The 17,408-nt window shown below is 35.1% G+C and overlaps 1 protein-coding gene across 1 annotated transcript in view; it reads left to right on the forward strand.

Moving 5' to 3' along the window:
* Nucleotides 1-907: 907 nt before the first annotated feature.
* Nucleotides 908-17,408, forward strand: part of LOC143224051 (atrial natriuretic peptide receptor 1-like) — a 136,707-nt gene continuing 120,206 nt past the window's right edge. The window contains exons 1-3 of the mRNA XM_076452513.1: nt 908-1,604; nt 6,205-6,371; nt 9,234-9,368. Coding sequence (XP_076308628.1) covers nt 908-1,604; nt 6,205-6,371; nt 9,234-9,368 — 999 coding nt within the window. The remainder of the gene's footprint in view (nt 1,605-6,204; nt 6,372-9,233; nt 9,369-17,408) is intronic.

Consider the following 17,408-nt stretch of genomic DNA (forward strand, 5'->3'; position numbering starts at 1 on the left):
TGCTGAAGATGTAATATGTGTATTCTGAAACGTTCCAGAATGAAGTGTTTGTTACTGTTCACATAAATCTGTTGTTCATGGTTACATAGAACGAGTAATATTACTTTTTAAAGTCTTTAAATTAATAAAAAAAGCTCTTAGAATGTTATTTCGCTTCTCAGGAGCACAGCTGTACGTCTGCGAACTTACAACAATAGAATCTGGGTTTCGATGCCCATAGTTGTCAGAGTACAGAGAGCCTATTGTGTTGCTTTATGCTTAGCTTTAAATAAACAAGATTATTTCTTCCACATCTGGAATTACTTTTACCTGTTTGAGGTTTACCAAAGTTCCTAGATGACGTGGTTACGTAAGAAAGTTGAACGCAATCAGAGTACATCAGTTTAAAAGTCCGGGTTTTGATACGAATCATTAATTATCTGTATCGTGACAGCAGATAATTGTTTACTAGTCCATTCGTGCAGGTAAGTCATCCACCTGGGGATGACACAGCACTTTCAAGCCGAATATTGCGTGACTTGTAGTTCAACCATTATTTACGATCTCTTTTTTAACTTTGTCTTTTGCTGAAAGCGTGATAAGCATGTGGGTTGAGTACTCGTGTTCAATAATGGTTATTATCTCATCCTAATGTAATGTCCATTGAGGAATGACAACAAGAAATCGACGCTTTTATATCCACGTACTTTAAGAGCATGCTTTCGTTTTACCTGGCAAAGGGTATAGCTGAATTACATGTTGTAACAATCAGTTTAACAATATATAAAATTATATATATATACACTCAGTTTATAAAAGTCCGAGTAATCTCTTCACGTGAACCATTCTTAACGTTAGACTCTACCTAAAATCTATCCTTGCATAAGGAAAGACAAATCCTAAACTTTTACATATATTCATTAACGCAATGAGACCTTTAAATGTAAGTAATTGTGTTCGTATTTTACTGATGGTATTCCTACATGAAGTAATATTATGCATCAAGGCCTACGCTTCATACACTTTCACAGCTCACATGCTTGGAATCTCCGTTACTAACAATGAGTTACCTTGCGAACCTCACATTCTTAAACCAACGTTGGAAATAGCAATGGAGAAAGTGGCAAACCTTTACCCTCATATTGCGTTCCATCTGGCAGTTCGCAATAGCGAAACCTCGTGTAATGCCAACATGGCTGCCATTTTTGCGGCGGAAGAATATTACCGGCGCAAAGTTACTGCGTTCATCGGTCCCGGTTGTTCGGCTGGATTGGAACCTGTGGGAAACATGGCGTCGTATTGGAATCTTCCTGTCTTCTCATCTGGTGGGATCGACAACAAGTTTTCAAACAAGAACATTTATTTAACTCTTACCCGACTAGGTTTCTCCCTTCAAAGACTGAGTGAATTTGTTCTGGCCACAAACCACCAGTTTAACTGGCACCGATTAGCTATTGTGGTGGATGAAACTGATCAACTCCACGTTCTGATGAGACAAAGTTTAGAACTAGCCCTGTATGAAGTTGACCATGAAGTGCACATTGGATTGCACGCTTTCTCCAGAACGGCTCGTCTTGAACCCAATTTTACTAGCATCCTCCACGAAGGAAGCCAATACGCCAGAGGTAAGGGTACTTCAACTAAAACAACTCGTCATTACAACTTTATAAAGACCAACTTCTACAGTCGTTGAGTTGGATAAAATATTAATAGTATATATATATGTCAAAAACTACATATACGTAAATATGTCTTTCTGTACTTTCATAAAGTGGAATCGAAGAGTAAACAGCAAATCTCAGTTTTTGTCGTTAATTCACACTTTGCAAAAGCGTTTGTTCAGCTCAGAAGTACTGAAGTTCTTATTAGACTGAGGCAGAATAATATTAACTTGGTAAAATATGTATACTAATGTTATAAGTTCAGTAACAAAATCTCTGAAAAGTTGCAATTGTATATTTGATTTTGTTTTTATGATAAGATGTACCATGAACTCTATTTGTACTTCTTTCGCTCCAGGATTCGAATCTTCATTTTCTATTTATGTTTTCTTTTATTTAATCACACTTCATGGAAGAAAGCATCATCAACAACATCACAATAATACGTATGATTAACATCAGCAAGGCATCATCAACATCACATCACAATAATACGTAGGACTAACATCTGCAAGGCATCATCAAGATCACATCACAATAATACGTAGGACTAACATCAGCAAGGCATCATCAACAACACATCACAATAATACGTATGATTAACATCAGCAAGGCATCATCAACATCACATCACAATAATACGTAGGATTAACATCAGCAAGGCATCATCAACATCACATCACAATAATACGTAGGATTAACATCAGCAAGGCATCATCAACATCACATCACAATAATACGTAGGATTAACATCAGCAAGGCATAATCAACAACACATCACAATAAAACGTAGGACTAACATTAGCAAGGCATAATCAACATCACATCACAATAATACGTAGTATTAACATCAGCAAGGCATCATCAACATCACATCACAATAATACGTAGGACTAACATCAGCAAGGCATCATCAACATCACATCACAATGAAACGTAGGGCTAACATCAGCAAGGCATAATCAACAACACATCACATTAATACGTAGGACTAACATCAGCTTCCACGTTGTATGACTATTAATAACCTACACTTCAAACACGATATAGTGTATATATATTTAAGTGTTTTTAACCAAAGAAATTCAATTTCATAAACAATAAAGGAATAATCTTATTATTTAGTCTCATATTTATTATAATATTTGTTTGTTTATTATAATATCTGTTTGTTTATTATGATATATGTTTGTTTATTATAATATCTGTTTGTTTATTATAATATTTGTTTGTTTATTATGATATCTGTTTGTTTATTATAATATCTGTTTGTTTATTATGAATCTGCAAAATGTGTTAGAGGGACCTTACATGGCCAGGTGATTAGGGCACTAGCCTCACAGTCTAAGGGCTGTGGGTTCGATTCGCCGACCCACCAAACGAACTGTGGTGCTGTTATTATGTGACGGTCATTTCTGTTATTCGCTGATAAAAGAGTTGTCGGTGATTGGTGAAGATTAGTTGCTTTTTCTCTGGTATTTCACTATTAAATTAGGGACGACTTGCACAGATAGTACTCGTGTAAGTTTGCAAGAAATTCAAACCAAACTAATACATGTATTAATTCTTGATGACGAGAAACCCACTTGAAATCAAAATGTATCTCAGAATAGCTGGTATGGGTATTAACACTTTTATTGATAAGCAGAGAACAACGTTTCAACCTTACTAGGTCATCTTCAGGTTAACAACGGTTACATGTGTTATAATCTCCTTTCCTTCTATCTGTAATATTTTTATGAGCATCACAATCAAGATTTTACTGTTTACAGTTGATGTCTGTGACTTGTTGGTCGATCTCCTAAATTTTACATTTTCCAACTGAGACCTAGAACTGTCTACAAACTAGAGATGCTACAATACTCACATAGTGAGACCTAGAACTGTCTACATACTTAGAAGTTTCGAGAAAAGTGACATCAACACTATTGTAATATACGAATCTTAACGAATTACTGAACGAAATATGACAAGAATAACCATCTTGTTATGAAAACTAATATTAAACCACTAAATGTACTAATAATAACCATTAAGCTAAACAGTTTTGTATATCAAACAGTCAAAGAAATTTCTAGTCTTTTTACTCTTTAACTGTAACATTTGTGTGAGTAATAAACAAGTATCTAACATACTTACCTACTATCTGTAACATATGTGTAAGTAATAAACAAGTATCTAACATACTTACCTACTATCTGTAACATATGTGTAAGTAATAAACAAGTATCTAACATACTTACCTACTATCTGTAACATATGTGTAAGTAATAAACAAGTATCTAACATACTTACCTACTATCTGTAACATATGTGTAAGTAATAAACAAGTATCTAACATACTTACCTACTATCTGTAACATATGTGTGAGTAATAAACAAGTATCTAACATACTTACCTACTATCTGTAACATATGTGTAAGTAATAAACAAGTATCTAACATACTTACCTACTATCTGTAACATATGTGTAAGTAATAAACAAGTATCTAACATACTTACCTACTATCTGTAACATATGTGTAAGTAATAAACAAGTATCTAACATACTTACCTACTATCTGTAACATATGTGTAAGTAATAAACAAGTATCTAACATACTTACCTACTATCTGTAACATATGTGTAAGTAATAAACAAGTATCTAACATACTTACCTACTATCTGTAACATATGTGTAAGTAATAAACAAGTATCTAACATACTTACCTACTATCTGTAATATATGTGTCTAATCTACTAGTTTTCATAATTCTTCTCTTCTGATAAAGTAGGAATCAGTTGTCTCTCTTTCCTTAAACTCGTATATTTCACTCATTTCTAATAAAGTACTTTACAATTTTTTGGGTTTCAATTTGCCCTGTCTGTGTGTTAACAGCCTGGCCCGTGGTTAGAGCACTCCACTTACAATCTGTTGATCGTTATAAACTAAAGTCAATTCCAGGATTCGTTAGTAAAACTTCCCAAGAGTTGACGATTGGCGATGATGACTAGCTGTATTCCCTCCAGACCATCACTGTTGAAAGTAGAGATGACTGGCACAGAGTGGGCGCCGAGTAGTTTCGCGTAAAATAAAAAAACATAATCAAAGATACCTGTTTGTTTTGTGAATTTCGCGCAAAGCTACTCGAGGGCTATCTGCGTTAGCCATCCCTAATTTAGTAGTGTTAGACCAGAGGTAAGGCAGCTAGTCATCACCACTAGTCTTTTACCAACGAATAGTGGAATTGACCGTCACCTTATAACGCTGAAAGGGCGAGCATGTTCGGTGCGACAGGGATTCGAACCCGCGACCCTCGGATTACGAGTTGAACGCCTTAACGCACTTAGCCATGCCGGACCAATCAAAGAGACTCTTTAGCTGTTATTAAAGCTACTATCATTTCACCATTCTTTCTTGGTCATAGTGTTGTGTTGGTTGATAAAGAACTGATCATGTACAACTAGTTCTCTAGATTAACTCCCATTCGCTTACCATCAGAACTACACTTATGAGTGGTGTGGCCCCGCCCATTATACAGTGTACACACCAGTCTGAACAGTCTTCTGACATACAGTTCTATGTGCAAGAGTGTTTAGTGTTTGTTTCTTTTTTAAACTGAACTAACCTGATGTTTACTGTGAATTTCTCATAACAGTGTTTAGTGTTTTTTCTTTTTTAAACTAAACTAACTAGATGTTTACTGTGAATTTCTCATAACAGTGTTTCGTGTTTTTTTTTTTTTTAAACTAAACTAACTAGATGTTTACTGTAAATTTCTCATAACAGTGTTAATATAGTTTTCTTTTTTAAACTAAACTAACCTGATGTTTACTGTAAATTTCTCATAACAGTGTTTAGTGTTTTTGTTCTTTTTTAAACTAAACTGACTCGATGTTTACTGTGAATTTCTCATAACAGTGTTTAGTGTAGTTCTCTTTTTTAAACTAAACTAACCCGATGTTTACTGTGAATTTCTCATAACAGTGTTTAGTGTTTTTTTCTCTTTTAAAGTAAACTAACTAGATGTTTACTGTGAATTTCTCATAACAGTGTTTCGTGTTTTTTCTTTTTTAAACTAAACTAACCTGATGTTTACTGTGAATTTCTCATTACAGTGTTTAGTGTAGTTTTTTTTAAACTAAACTAACCTGATGTTTACTTTGAATTTCTCATAACAGAGTGTTTAATGTAGTTTTCTTTTTTAAACTAAACTAACCTGTTGTTTACTGTGAATTTCTCATAACAGTGTTTAGTGTAGTTCTCTTTTTTTAAACTAAACTAACCTGATGTTTACTGTGAATTTCTCATAACAGTGTTTAGTGTTTTTATCTTTTTAAACTAAACTAACCTGATGTTTACTGTGAATTTCTCATAACAGTGTTTAGTGTTTTTTTTCTTTTTTAAACTAAACTAACCTGATGTTTACTGTGAATTTCTCATAACAGTGTTTGGTGTAGTTTTCTTTTTTAAACTAAACTAACCTGATGTTTACTGTGAATTTCTCATAACAGAGTGTTTAGTGTAGTTTTCTGTTTAAAACTAGACTAACCAGATGTTTATTGTAAATTTATCATAACAGTTTTTATCCTTGTGGCTAAAGGACCCACTGTTAGGAAGATTCTTTTAGCTGCTCATGACCTCGGGATGTCTGACGGAGAATATGCTTTTCTTACAATAGAACTTTTCAAAAACAAACGTAGCTTTGGAGACTTTTCGTGGTTCTTATTTGGTGATAGCAGGAATGAGGTAAGTGGAAGTAAGCGCTAACCTCGCTAGTATTACTTGAAAGACTAGAGAGTCACATGTGGTGGTTACAGTAAAACTAAAAGTGTATGAAATGTCACGTTATTGCTTGAAGAACGTGAAACAGGTGTTTTGGAATAGAAATGACAAATTACAAGACATCTTTCCTTAGTCATTAGTAAAATAATAAATATATTCTAAGAGCTGATAGAATAATATAAAACATGTAATATTTTATGACCTTAGACTGGTTTAGCTAAATACTAGTAATATGTTTGGTTTGAATTTCGCGCAAAGCTACACGAGGGCTATCTGCGCTAACCGTCTCTAATTTAACAGTGTAAGACTAGAGGAAAGGCAGTTAGTCATCACCACTTACCGCCAACTTTTGGGCTACTCTTTAACCAACGAATAGCAGGATTGACCGTCACATTATAACGCCTTTAGAGCTGAAAGGGCGAGCATGTTTAGGGCGACAGAGATTCGAACCCGCGATCCTAGTAATATGTAAAAAAATAAAAAAAACGTAGCAGTTTTAATAAACAAAAGAAACAACTGACTTTACGTAGAGGCAAATTTAATATAACAATTGACTGTCTGTTGTGGTAAATTGTCTACTGAACAACTGCTCGGTAATAAGTTTTTAATTTTGAAAACTTTGGAAGAATTTTGATAAAAAACGAGAAAAAATGGAATGGATAAAATGTGAGAAATAAAAACAAAATAAAAAATAGAAACTTAAGAAATTAGGGTTAAGTTTTAGTACCCTTCATTTAGGGTTAAGTAAAAATGTATGAGAGAATATATATTACTCGCTGACTCACTTGTAATTTATCTCTTTCTCACCCTTGTCCTCCTGTTAGAGCAAATAACATCCATGCACTCAATTACATGCCGAAAACATTATTACAAATTTCCTGTTTCATGATTATCTAGTTTAAAACTTAATGCATGAATTGTAGGTTTTTCTTCTGGTGGGTAATATTTAAAGTGTAAACTACACGTATATATCAAGTTTTAAATCAAATATTCGCTGTCACTGTGAAAAACTAAAAGTTCGTGTTAACATTTACTGCGAAAGTCTGAATGTTAATTACAATAATTCTGGATAGTTTTGGACGACGTTTCGCACATGAAGGCGTCTGTATTTAATTTAACGTCACGTAAGCTGTTGTTATAAAAATTAAATATAAGGTTTTGTGATGATAACCATACACAAAGCACAACTTAAAAGTTAATCTGAGGCTTCAAATCCAACAAACATATTCGTCCTTTCAGTCGCTGGGGTTATAATGTGACTGCAATCTCACTCGTCGTTGGTGAAAGAGTAGCCCAAGAATTGGCAGTCTGTGGCGATAACTAGCGCCTTCTCCCTAGTCGTATACTGTCTATGGCGATAACTAGCGCCTTCTCCCTAGTCGTATACTGTCTATGGCGATAACTAGCGCCTTCTCCCTAGTCGTATACTGTCTATGGCGATAACTAGTGTCTTCTCCCTAGTCGTATACTGTCTATGGCGATAACTAGCGCCTTCTCCCTAGTCGTATACTGTCTATGGCGATAACTAGCGCCTTCTCCCTAGTCGTATACTGATAAATAAAGAGCGGTTAGTGCAAATAACCCTCGTGTAGTTGTGCACTAAATTCAAAACAAACCGGTTTAATTTAAAGACTTTCAGAACTTCACTTTTGGTCCTGCAACAAAGTATTGCACTCTTGGAATTATTTCACCAGAATGTTTAAAACATGGAAACATATTAGGATACAGCCTGTTAAAATGTATGAACTCCCTGACAGAAAATGCTATAACTAAATGAAGTTTTCATTGTTTGTTGATTTGTGTGATGTTACTAAGTTGAATAATATTTAGTTTCTAAAATCGGTAAAGAATAATTATTATTGTTTACTTTGTGAAAACGTATACTAAATATTAAAAGTATTTCGTTTCTAAAATTAGTCGTAATTGTATTAAGCTCAATACGGGCTGGTGGTTAAGGCACTCATCGCATCAGCTGAGGGTCGTGGGTTCAAATAGCAGTCCCACCAAATAATTGTCAAAAGCATATACTGATGTTAAGAGCATTTAGTTTCTAAATTAGTGTGTAAAAGGATTTTCCAAAACATTAAAAAAATTATTTTACAAAATCGGTAACAGTTTTAGTGTTGTTTACTGCGTGAAAGGACCCGGCATGGCCTGGTGGTTAAGGCACTCGACTCGCAATCTGAGGGTCGCGGGTTTGAATCCCCGTCACACCAAACATGCTTTCCCTTTCAGCCGTGGGGGCGTTATAATGTGACGGTCAATCCCACTATTCGTTTGTAAAAGAGTAGCCCAAGAGTTGGCGGTGGGTGGTGATGATTAGCTGCCTTTCCTCTAGTCTTACACTGCTAAATTATGGACGGCTAGCGCAGATAGCCCTCGAGTAGCTTTGCGCGAAATTAAAAATAAACAAAACTGTGAAAGCATTGCCCTAAACATTAAAAAATATTTTGTTTCTATAATCATTAACAGTGTTATTATTGTTTACTGTGTGAAAGGATTGTCCTAATCTTAAAAAAAATATATGTAGTTTTTAAAATCAGTAACAGTTTTATTGTTGTTTACTGTGTGAAAGGATTGTCCTAAATGGAACCTGCGGTTCGATTTGAATCCTGTCACCGAACATGTGAGCCGTGCTAATGTATTACGGTCAGTCACAATTTTCTTGGCAAAACGGTTGCCCAATAGTTGGCGGTGGGTGGTATTGACTAGCTGCGAGACTTCTAGTTTTATCTTTGATAAAATACCGAAGACAGGCCTCAGTCGCTTGGCGAGAAATTCAACTAAACAAACTGTAGTGAAGTTACGCTGTTGTTTTATATGTAGGATGCGCGAAAGATCTATGAATCCCTTATGGTCTTCTCAGTTCGTGTTCCATCGCATCCAGAGTACGAAAACTTTGTCAAAGATGTGATAACTCGCTCAAACAAGGAATTTAACCTGACTCTGGATGAAACTGCGGTAAGAAATCATATTTGTTTTCACTTTAGTATTTTTAACAGTATCCAACCGTCAAAAAACATTTTAAATTTAAGATTCATTGCTTTAGAAGTGAGATAAATATAAGAATGTTTAATGTAGTGGATTGTCTAGGTTTGTCTAGGTTTGGAATCTTATTTACACAGTGGAATAATATACTATCGGTTTCTTCTCTATCCACTTGTGAAATCCTCAACATATTTGTCACAGTGAAGTCCAAGAAACCGGACGACTGTAACTATTTCTAGTACTTACTTTAATGTTAGTAATTATTATGTATCACTTTATTTATTTCTGAAATCCTTCGAGAGCTCAGAAGTCACTCTAAGGTGTTGTAATACTAAAAGTAGGGTTTCGATAGTCGTGATAACAGAGCACAGACAGCTCATTTCGTATTGTTGGGTTTAACAATAAACGAACAAACAAACGTGCTCGCCTTTTCAGCCAAGGGGCGTTATAATGTGACGCTAAATCCCACTGTTCTTTGGTGCAAGAGTATCCCAAGATTTGGCTGTGGGTGGTGATGACTAGCTGCCTTCCCTCTAGTTTTACATCGCAAAATTAGGGCGGCTAGCACAGATAGCCCTCGTGTAGTTTTGCGCGAAATTCAAAAACAAAATATAACAAGAACACTTTTACATTCATGTTTGTTTACTGCAAAGCGACATACTCGATAGTATATGCTTTGTTCACGAAGTGGAATCAAATATCGGATTTTAGCTCTGCATGTCTGTAAACTTTACAGTAGTATTAATAATAGATATTCAAACTAATTAAGATTATTTTAATACTTTTACTTCTATTTCTATTACACACATGAGGATTTCAACCATCGGTTTTAACTCAGGCTTAAGGATTTGGATTCGTCGCTCTCCTCTTTGGTTTAACGAACATTTGTCCTTTCCGAACACTTCTGTTCTGTTCTCCCAACTGTCCAGTTAACCAGTATGACCTTTTCACAGTCTTTTCCCTCAAGTGAAGATGGTATTTCATGTACGACACTATTTGAGGAACACCCAAGGTCGTACCTTGCCAAAATGATGTTCGATTCTCTCTCTCCTACGGCTCGGTATTAGATCGTTATCAGATGGATCTTCAGTTCCTGTTAAGGTTTTTATCCAAGATCTTAGGGAGCATGATCCTCTTCACCTTCACTGGTCCACTAGACAAATGCGTTAATGAATCCGTTGTTTTCTAATGATTTATATCCGTGTTGACTCCTATTATTATTCTCAAGTAATTCGATTGCTTTTTGTTCCTACGTGACATCTTGAAGTGCATGGTTTATATTAGGAAGATGACACTATGTACCGACATTTTTAATTTTTCTTGTTTCTGGGCAGAAAAAGTTATTTCCCAATTGCTTATGCCTAAAGTATATGGAGAAGACCTATTTTTCTCTTCAAACTTTGCTTTTGTGACCTGGGTAATGAAATGTTCAAATTTACCCATTTTCCGGAACATTCCAGCTAGATTTAGTACTGAGTAGCTGATAGAGAATTTTCTCGAACATACATGAATTTTCAAGAATTTTCTAGAATGTTGTATAACTTACGAGAATTTTCAAGAACCTTTTAGAATTTTCAAGAACCTTTTAGAATTTTGAGAACTTTCCATTGTAATATGTATACACCACTTACCACTTCACTTCAGTTCTAACTGCCTAAGTGAACACATAGACCTATTCAAGGAAGGTTTACCAAATTTCCTGTTATCTTTACCTTTGGGACAGCAGGGACACTGCAGCACACTACAAACGGAAGCACTGGCCACAGCGGACAGAGTTCTTTGTGGGGAAGCATAGTGTCAAGTGTGAGCCATTAGTGGCCTCCAGAAGGTGTTGTTCCCACCATTGCACATAAAATTTGGTCTTATGAAACAATTTGTCACAGCTCTTGATAAGGAGTCTGCAGCCTTCAAGTACCTTCGAAACTCCTTCCATAAGCTGTCTGAGGCAAAGGTCAAAGCTGGTGTCTTTATTGGACCACAAATAAGGGAGATCCTGGAGTGCATAGAATTCTCCAAGAAGCTCAATAGGAAGGGAACAAAACTTGGGGCAGCTTTGTCGCAGTTGTTCAGGACTTCTTGGGCAATCACAGGGCCGAAAATTATGTGGAACTGGTTGAAGCTCCGGTGAAGAACTACGGCAAAATAGGCTGCAGGATGTCCCTGAAAGTCCATATCCTTGACGCTCATCTTTATAAATTCAAGGAGAACATGGGTGAATACCCAAATGGGCAAGGCGATCGCTTCCACCAGGGTTTACTGGACTTTGAACGCGCTACCAAGGAGCGTATAACGAAAACATGATGGTAGACTATATTTAGGGGCTGATACATGAAAGTGATTTACATTACAGTTGTAAATCTCGAAAACCACTTCTAAACATTTTTGTTCATTTTTGTATAACTTCAGTATAAATACATGTAAATCTTGATTCGTATGTTGTTTTATTCAGACCTTATGTAAATGAAAATGTGCTAATTTGCCCGTTGTTACATATAAAATAGATTAATTTCTAAATTTCATTATCCAAGTCACAAAAGCAAAGTTGGAAGGGAATAACTGCCATTCTCTGTACTTTTACAACATAAGTAATTAAGAAATAGCAGGTACTAGGAACAAAATTTGTGTTACATAGTGTAATGAACCATTGTTAACTGATCTATGCTTATAAAAAACGTTTATTTCAAAATGTGTATTTTCAGTTGAAAACGCTGTAGATAAGTTATTTACTACAAAACTAATTAGATTGTTTACAGGTGTTTAAAACTTTTCAACAAAAATTAGTGACAAGGAAACGCAGTTAAAACTCGGAGTTATTAAATAAGGTTAGAATGTATTATATCGTTTGGTTATTATGAGAGGTTATCTAAAGTTGCACTGTTGTTAAAAAAACCTCATCGTCAAGGGTATCTTTTTCTGCGCATGACACAAGGTTTTAGTTTCTCACATTCAACATTGTATTAAACTGCTTTTTTCTTACGTTGTAACAGTCAGTGTGGCACAAATTCTTAGCTAATGCTCCATATGAAAATATACTCTTCAAAACAAGAAACGCAAAAGGGATATTTTTGTTATTTTAAAGAGAAACATATGTAATAACGTTACAAGCTCAGAGTATGTGATGTTACACGTGTTAAGGCACTGACTGTCAGACCAAAATGACAATAAAAGTTGTGCACTTTGAAAACGAAGGAAAACATCGGATTTTTCGCCAAAACGCATTCGTGTCCAATAAATTTGTTTGAGAGATCTGCATGTTCTGCACGTGCAACATGTGCAAAATCCCTATAAAAGTGACGGGTTCTCGATTTCCATAGATCAGTGTTAAGACACCGACACGCAATTCAGTTACGCCAAGACTGACAGAAGCACAACGCAACAACGCCATTGGTCGCTTGGAAGCAGGCGAATCTCGATCACATGTTGCCAGAGCTGTGAATGTCCACTCAAGCACCATCACAAGGCTATGGAATCGTCACCAACAACATGGATCAACTCGTGACCGTCCACGATCTGGCAGACCTCGTGTGACCACGCCCGCACAAGATCGCTACATCCGGTTACGTCACCTTCGGGATAGGACCACCACTGCGACGTCTACTGCCTCAACCATACCAGGGCTGCGTAGGATTTCCGATCAGACCGTACGCAACCGTCGACGAGATTCTTAGGCCCCATGTGCAACCCATCATGGTGAACGTCAACGACGTTTTTCAACATGACAACGCCCGTCCTCACACAGTCCGACTCACCACTGTCTTCTTGAGACACCACAACATCAACGTTCTTTCGTGGCCCTCCAGATCACCAGATTTAAACCCCATCGAACATCTTTGGGACGAGTTGGACCGACGTCTGCGACGGCGACAACCTCAACCACAGACTCTACCTCAGCTTGCAGCAGCTTTACAGGTTGAGTGGACAGCCATTTCACAGGATGTGATTCGTCATCTCATCGCTTCCATGGGCAGGAGATGCCAAGCAGTTATTGATGCTCACGGGGGACATACTCGTTATTGACGTTAAACTTCACCTAGTGAGCGTGGACTTAGCTTTTGCAGACTTTGGATGTTCAGCAGTGAATGTGCAAAGTTTCACACATGTCATACAGAACTACCCGGAATAAACTTGTTAACAATTTGTCTCAAATTTTGCCTTTTGCGTTTCTTTTTCTGAAGAGTTTAGTATTTAAACTTTAAAATCTTACTCCTATAAGTAAATATTTTTAAACATCCTGTATTTCCACTAACGTCACACACGTGATACATTTTCTCCAGATATCTTCTCACCACCTCTCCAGTAACTCCAAAATTAAATGTAAATTACTCAGTATAAAATTGTAGTTGTTCAGACAAACCATAATTGTTATAGCCATCGTTTTTTTTTAGACACAGAGGTATCAAATAACAAATCAGATCCTTCCAGTCACATTCTCTCCTTCAGGATTTGTTAATACCTCACTCGCACGTATAATTATATATTATTTATAACAAATAGAGAACAAGAATTTCATCTGTCAATTGACAGTTATATAACGTTATGTTCTCAAAAGATAATCGCCAGTTTCAGTGTTATTTCAGGCTTCGTTCTCAAGGAAAAGTTAAGGACTAGCTTCGATTATATTGTAACACCTATTATTGCATCACGGGAGTAGCTCGTAGTATCTCCTTGGTAAGTTAATTATACAGCATAACGTGGCAGCAGCTGATAGTATCTAATGGGTAAGGTAATTATACAGCATAACATGGCAACAGCTGATAGTATCTAATGGGTAAGGTAATTATATAGCATAACATGGCAACAGCTGATAGTATCTAATGGGTAAGGTAATTATATAGCATAACATGGGAACAGCTGGTAGTATCTCCTCGGTAAGTTAATTATACAGCATAACGTGGCAGCAGCTGATAGTATCTGATGGGTAAGGTAATTATATAGCATAACATGGCAACAGCTGATAGTATCTAATGGGTAAGGTAATGATATAGAATAACATGGGAACAGCTAGTAGTATCGCCCGGATAGGGTAATTATATGGCGCAACGTGGGAGCAGTTCGTAGTATCTCGTGGTTAAGGTAATTATATAGAATAACGAGAGATATACATTCTCCAAATGATTTACAACTTATTTATTTTTCATGCGCTGTTAGTGTGGGGGATAACATAATTATACAGTTTCCACTGTCGTTTAAAGGTCATTCATTAGTAAATTCATGTTATATGGATAATCTAATGTTACACTGTCGTTTAAAGGCATTCATTAGTAACTTATTGTTATAGGGATAATCTAATGTTACACTGTCGTTTAAAGGTCATTCATTAGTAACTTATTGTTATAGGGATTATCTAATGTTACACGGTCGTTTATAGGTTATTCATTAGTAACTTATTGATATAGGGATTATCTAATGTTACACTGTCGTTTATAGGTCATTCATTAGTAACTTATTGTTATAGGGATTTTCTAATGTTACACTGTCGTTTATAAGTCATTCATTAGTAACTTATTGTTATAGGGATTTTCTAATGTTACACGGTCGCTTATAGGTTATTCATTAGTAACTTATTGTTATAGGGATTACCTAATGTTACACTGTCGTTTATAGGTCATTCATTAGTAACTTATTGTTATAGGGATTATCTAATGTTACACTGTCGTTTATAGGTCATGCATTAGTAACTTATTGTTATAGGGATTTTCTAATGTTACACGGTCGCTTATAGATCATTCATTAGTAACTTTTTGTTACAGGGATTATCGTATGTTACACTGCCCTTTAAGGGACATTCATTAGTGACCTGTTGTTATAGGGATTATGTAATGTTTCACTGCCGTTTATAGGTCATTCATTAGTAACATGTTGTTATAGGAATTTTCTAATGTTACACTGTTGTTTATAGGTCATTAATTAGTAACATGTTGTTATAGGAATTATCTAATGTTACACTGTTTTTTATAGGTCATTCATTAGTAAGTTTTTGTTATCGCAATTATTTCATTTTACATTATCCTATATAGGTCATTCATCAGTAACTTGTTCTTACAGGGATTATCAGATGTTACACTGTCGTTTATAGAACATTCACTAGTAACCAGTTGTAAAAGTAGTATATGAGTTAAATTCTAGTTTAGACGTCATTAATTTGTAATTTGTTTTTAAAGGGATTATCTAATATTACCCTGTCGTTCACAGGTAATTATCAGTAATGTGTTTTTATAGGGATTATCTAGTGATAAATTGTCGTTTATAGGGATTATCTAGTGATAAATTGTCGTTTATAGGGATTATCTAGTGATAAATTGTCGTTTATAGGTCATTCTTTAGTAATTTGTTCTTATACGGATTATCGAATGTTACACTGTCGTTTACAGTCATTCATTAGTAACTTTTTCTTATAAGGATTATCCAATGTTACACTGTCGTTTCGAGGCCATTCATTAGTGACTTGTTGTTATAAGGAGTATCTGATTTAAACTTACGTTTATAGGTAATTCATTAGTAACTTCTTGTTATAGGGAATATCTAATGTTACACTTTCGTTTATCTATCGTTACATTGTCATTTATAGGTCAATTATTTGTAACTTGTTGTGAGAGGAATTATATAATGTTACCCTGCCGTTTGAAAGCCATTCATTAGTTATTTGTTGTCAGAGAGGTTATCTCATATTACGCTGTCGTTTATAGGTAAATCATTAGTAATTTCTTTTTATAGGAATTATTTAATGTTACACTTTCGTTTATACGTCATTCGTTAGTACCTTGTTGTTATAAGGATTATCTAATGTTGCAATGTTGTTTATAGGTCAGCCATTAGTAACTTGTTAGTATAGGGATTTTTTAATTTTAACTGCCGTTTATAGGTTATTCATTAGTTACTTGTTGTCATGAGGATTATCTAATGTTACACTGCTGTTTGAAAGCCATTCATTAGTAACTTGTTGTCATGAGGATTATCTAATGTTACACTGCTATTTGAATGCCATTCATTAGTAACTTGTTGTCATGAGGATTATCTAATGTTACACTGTTGTTTGAAAGCCATTCATTAGTAACTTGTTGTCATGAGGATTATCTAATCTTACACTGCTGTTTGAAAGCCATTCATTAGTAACTTGTTGTCATGAGGATTATCTAATGTTACACTGTTGTTTGAAAGCCATTCATTAGTAACTTGTTGTCATGAGGATTATCTAATGTTACACTGTTATTTGAAAGCCATTCATTAGTAACTTGTTGTCATGAGGATTATCTAATGTTACACTGCTGTTTGAAAGCCATTCATCAGTAACTTGTTGTCATGAGGATTATCTAATGTTACACTGCTGTTTGAAAGCCATTCATTAGTAACTTGTTGTCATGAGGATTATCTAATGTTACACTGTTGTTTGAAAGCCATTCATTAGTAACTTGTTGTCATGAGGATTATCTAATGTTACACTGCTGTTTGAAAGCCATTCATTAGTAACTTGTTGTCATGAGGATTATCTAATGTTACACTGCTGTTTGAAAGCCATTCATTAGTAACTTGTTGTCATGAGGATGACACTGTTGTGTAATGGTCAGTCATCAGTAACTTCTTGTTATAGGAATCATCTAATGTTACACTGTTGTTTAATGACCATTCATTAGTAACTGGTTGTTATAGGAAATATCTAATGTTACACTGTTATTTAAAGGACATTCATTAGTAACTAATTGTTATAGGAATCATCTAATGTTACACTGTTGTTTAATGACAATTCATTAGTAACTGGTTGTTATAGGAAATATCTAATGTTACACTGTTATTTAAAGGACATTCATTAGTAACTAATTGTTATAGGAATCATCTAATGTTACACTGTTGTTTAATGACCATTCATTAGTAACTGGTTGTTATAGGAAATATCTAATGTTACACTGTTATTTAAAGGACATTCATTAGTAACTAATTGTTATAGGAATCATCTAATGTTACACTGTTATTTAAAGGACATTCATTAGTAACTGGTTGTTATAGGAATCATCTAAT

The sequence above is a fragment of the Tachypleus tridentatus genome, chromosome 8 (genome assembly GCF_004210375.1).
Source record: "Tachypleus tridentatus isolate NWPU-2018 chromosome 8, ASM421037v1, whole genome shotgun sequence".
NCBI classification, from domain to species: domain Eukaryota; kingdom Metazoa; phylum Arthropoda; class Merostomata; order Xiphosura; family Limulidae; genus Tachypleus; species Tachypleus tridentatus.